This window comes from Phalaenopsis equestris, unplaced genomic scaffold (genome assembly GCF_001263595.1).
Source record: "Phalaenopsis equestris unplaced genomic scaffold, ASM126359v1 Scaffold000006, whole genome shotgun sequence".
NCBI classification, from domain to species: Eukaryota; Viridiplantae; Streptophyta; class Magnoliopsida; order Asparagales; family Orchidaceae; genus Phalaenopsis; species Phalaenopsis equestris.
The window spans coordinates 2,505,658-2,510,299 of NW_018164448.1; the positions used below are offsets into that span (position 1 = coordinate 2,505,658).

The following is a 4,642-nucleotide window of genomic DNA, read 5'->3' on the forward strand; positions in this document are numbered from 1 at the left end:
TATAGAAATATTCCCGGTGTTATAATAACACAATAACACATCAACACTACTAAAAAACACCTGAATAACGCAGAATAATACGAGATGAATACTCTCTTGTGTTACCGGGTCAGATTACAAGAAAATGATTTTTTTTTCTTAACAGCTCCACCTGAAGGTAATTCATTGGACTCCGGACGTATCTGTATGTCCGGAGTCAAGACGTAATAATTTCTCAAAATAATAAAAGTTTACGTCTGAGATGAGTAATTACAAAAGAATTGTGTGCTATGCATCTAATTGCCTGAGTTGGAATAAGAAAATCCTTCAATTGACTCTTTTATTTTTGGCCACATTTGTGATAAAGATTTTTTACTTTGAAGGCCATGCAGAAGAGGCCAAATGGCAAATGATCATTTTGCAAAATGACATTTTCGTTTATTTTAAATTATTTATTTATCATTTTCTTCTCCATGGTTGACAGAATCTGCCCATGAAACTGGAAGACTAACATGTTCCAAAAGTTTTTTTTTTTAATGATATTTTAATGATAATATGATGGATTATGCTCCCCATTTCTCCCTGCCCTCCATCCTTCTCTCACAAGAACCATCATGCAACCAACCCTCATCTTCCTCCTCTCCTCCCTCATTCTCCTCAGCCACGCGCAAATCCAGTTTGACTATCCATCGGCGAACCTCAACACCACCTGGATTAACAACCACCGCTTCGCCTCCAACTCAATCAACTTCATCAGCGGCGCCAAAGCGCGCATCATCCTCCTCAAGAGCTCCGGCGGCCCCAGCTTCGCCTGCGGATTCTACTGCTTCCCCCCCTGCCATGGCTTCCTCTTCTCCATCTTCCTCATCAACACCACGATTTTCTCCGAACTCTTGAGTGATATCTTGCATGACATACCTTTCTTGTGGTCGGCTAACCGTGAGCGCCTCGTGGACTGGAACGCCACCCTCCATTTCACAAAAGCCGGCGACTTGATCCTCCTCGATTCCGACGGCACCTTCGTTTGGTCAACCAACACCTCAAACCGCTCTGTTTCATCCCTGAATCTCACTTCTTTCGGCAATCTCATGCTTCTCAACGACAAAAATGAGACTGTTTGGTCTTCCTTCGACCACCCAACGGATACTCTGCTTAATGGCCAGACGCTAAAACTTGGACAAAGCCTTACTTCCAATTACCTTGCCGATAATACCACTCGAGGTATGTACTATCTCTTGATTCAAGAAGACGGCTTTTACGCCTACGTTAACTCCAGCCCTCCTCAGCTTTACTTCGAGTTATTCGAAAATGTTAGTAAAATAACTCCAGCTTACAATCTCACGTTGAAGGACGGCCACCTTATATGGCCTGATGGTAATGCTAAGGTAATTGTATTCCCGGAGAATTGGGCTGTTCTGTTCATTAGATTGGATTACGATGGCCATTTGAGAGTATATGGAATTGGACAGAATTTCAATCAAGGACTAACGATGTTGTCTGATTTGACAAATTTTCTTCTTGGTTACTGCGATTATCCCATGGCTTGTGGGGAGTATGGGATTTGTTCAGAAAGACAGTGCAGTTGTCCTGTAAATGTTAGTGATGGAGACTCCAGTTTCTTCCAGACGTACAGTAGGGACAATTGGCTTAAAAGCTGCTCTCCTGTGAATCAGATTTCCTGTCAATCTGCAGAAAACCATCGCCTTTTGCCTTTGGGCAACATCTCCTACTTCAATTACATCGATCCGAATGCTGCTGCTCTTCGTGGAACGGATGAAGAGACCTGTAAGCAAGCTTGTTTGATGAATTGCTCCTGCAAAGCTGCATTTTTTAAGTATGGAGGAGATTTTCTTCATGGAGACTGTTATCTCCCTACCGAGATCTTCTCCTTGAAGAACTCGGTTAACTACAGCTCATCAGCTTACATCAAGATGCATGTGCATATGGCACCACCAATAACATCAGATCATTCATCAGCAGATCATTCATCGAAGGAAAAATCAAACAGAATCAGTGTATTCATTGCCATGCTCGGAAGCTTGCTCCTCACATCTTCTGTGATTTTGGTCATCATTCTCCGTTTCAGAAGGCGAAGATCTGAAGAGATTGAGTACAGTGATCAGTTCGATCGAGTGCGTGGAGCTCTAATCAGATTTTCATTCGATGAACTCTACATTGCCACACAAGGCTTTAACAGAAAGCTCGGACAAGGAGGATTTGGATCTGTGTTTTGGGGAACATTGCGGGATGGCAACGAGGTTGCAGTGAAGAAACTTGAAGGTCTCGGTCAGGGGAAAAATGAGTTCTTGGCAGAAGTTGAAACCATTGGAAGCATTCACCACATTAATCTCGTAGAACTAGTCGGTTTCTGCGCTGAGAAATCGCACAGACTTCTCGTTTATGAGTACATGCCCAACGGATCTCTTGATCAATGGATCTTCCGAAGAGAACACAAAGAAAAAGAAGAAGAAGAAGAAGAAGAAGAAGAATGGAAGGTTTGGAAGGGTGGAATCTGATATAGAGTTTGACTTCTTTGGGAACTATCAAACTTCGCAGCAGAGTGGAGGCCATTAAAGCTCCGGAAGAAGAGTAAAATTCTGTGTTTTTGTAGAAAGAAAGCGAAATTTCTAATCACTGAAGACAAATTCTGGATCATTGGGAAATATCTGGCAGCCATTGATGAACATCAAGCTTCGAAAAAAAATTAAATTTTAATTATTTTGTGGCCGCTTGATTGTAATTTTTTTTATTTTTGGTATGATTTTGGATGTAAATGAGAAAAAAACCAATGACTTTTTGGAAGTATTCTTTAATTAACAAGAGAGAATGAAGCTTTGTGGTCTACTAATATTCCCATCAAGCATATTGCAAGGCCATTTTTTCTTATTTTTTTGTCCTATATTCAGATACTGCATGCAGAGATATATGCGGTATCCGATCTCTATCGTCGATCACTACTTCAGTGGAACCCACTTTTATTTTTTTTAAAAAATTTTGATTGCGGTGATCCACGGTAGAGATCAGACACCTCATGCATCACAAAACAAAATTTTTTTTATATTTACACTACGTAGAATTTTCATATCATATGAAAAACATAATTATTTTAACTTTGAATAAGTTTGGGCGTTCAACTTACATCTTGTTTTTATAAACATAAATTAGAAACATGTTTGAAAATAAAAAAAAAAATAAAAGTAAAAGTGATAAATATGTAATTAACATAAATAAAGTAGTATTTAATGCAAAACTAATTCATGGAAGCACTGCATACCATAGTTAAGTGTAATTTAAGCGCTAATTAAATAATTATGAACTTATTATTATATTCAATCTCACATGTAATTAAATGTAAAGATTAAAGTTCAGGAGTGAGATATGTAAATACATAAAACTTACGCAGTATGTACGTAAATCTTCCAAAATAAAAATATGTTTTGGGGGTTCGATTTACGTCTTGTTTTTATAAACATAAATTAGAAACGAGATTGAAAATGAAAAAAAAGAAAGTAAATGTGATCTATATTTAGTTAACATAAGTAAATATGTGTGAATTAGTCAATAATATTAATTTATTAGTTAATTATCTTAGAGTGACAGGGTTTTTTTTAGTTTAAATTGCATATTAGCATATTACTAAAATTATTATGACAAATAATGAAATTTTAAAAATTAATGTGGGAATTTTAGATATTAATAAGTTCATAATTAATGAGTCAAAAATTAATCTGGCTAATTAATTTGTTAAAATATGTTAAGTTTTCCAAATAAAGTGAAGATTACATCCAAGATTCAGAGATGTCAAAACCCTTGGAAGTTGGGTGCAAATAAATCGAAAAATAATATTATCGGGAGTAGAATTGGAGATTTTAGAGTGACAGACTAAAATCCCCAATTCGGTCCTATCGTTTGAGTGCTGAAGTGTAGATGTTAGCCCTCAGACGAGGGGAACGTGGGAGCTCCGAAGCGAGAGCCGTATACTCCCAGCCTAGCCGCAGATTCAGTAAACAAGCGTAGGATTAGTCAATATTTTTTATGTCTGGACCAAAGGGTAAAGAATAGACATGCTTTTATTTGGCACAATATAATTTGAACTAATTCACTTTATTCATTCACTATAATTTCTTGACAAGGAGAAGAATGCTTTCTTATATATTGAATATTACATTTGAATCTTTATTAGTATAATTAGTTATTTAATAGTTATCAAAATAATATATTTATTTCAATTGTCTATTAGTGACATATAAGAAATTTGAACTTCGTTGTTCTAATTAAATATTAATTTTCTAAAGTCTTAGTTCGTAGTTATAATCTTACTCCCTGTGGGATCGATATCTAGGACTCCATTAGAGTCTTATATTACTTGAGCGATATGTATACTTGCGTTGATAATTGTGACTTTATAATTATTGAATATTTATTCCGTCCATATTTATCTTATATTTTTAAGCATATATAAAGTCGCGGTCAAGTTTTAGGCGCTGTTGCCTGGGAGTGAGTAAACAAAAATCACAATTAGAGTAACGGACATATTAGGATTATTAGAAAATTTTTTCTTGAAATTGCAACTTATTTTTATATTTAGTTAGTTGTTTTACTGTGTACTGATTTCAAATTGTATGCGTAAATTTAGACCTGAAAATCTTATACCCTACGATTC

The 4,642-nt window shown here is 36.3% G+C and overlaps 1 protein-coding gene across 1 annotated transcript; it reads left to right on the forward strand.

Annotated features, from left to right (window-relative positions):
• Window positions 1-593: 593 nt before the first annotated feature.
• On the forward strand, window positions 594-2,495 carry LOC110018287 (G-type lectin S-receptor-like serine/threonine-protein kinase SD2-5). Its single transcript, XM_020715557.1, has one exon. The coding sequence runs from the start codon at window positions 594-596 to the stop codon at window positions 2,493-2,495; it is 1,902 nt and encodes a 633-aa protein (XP_020571216.1).
• Window positions 2,496-4,642: the final 2,147 nt, after the last annotated feature.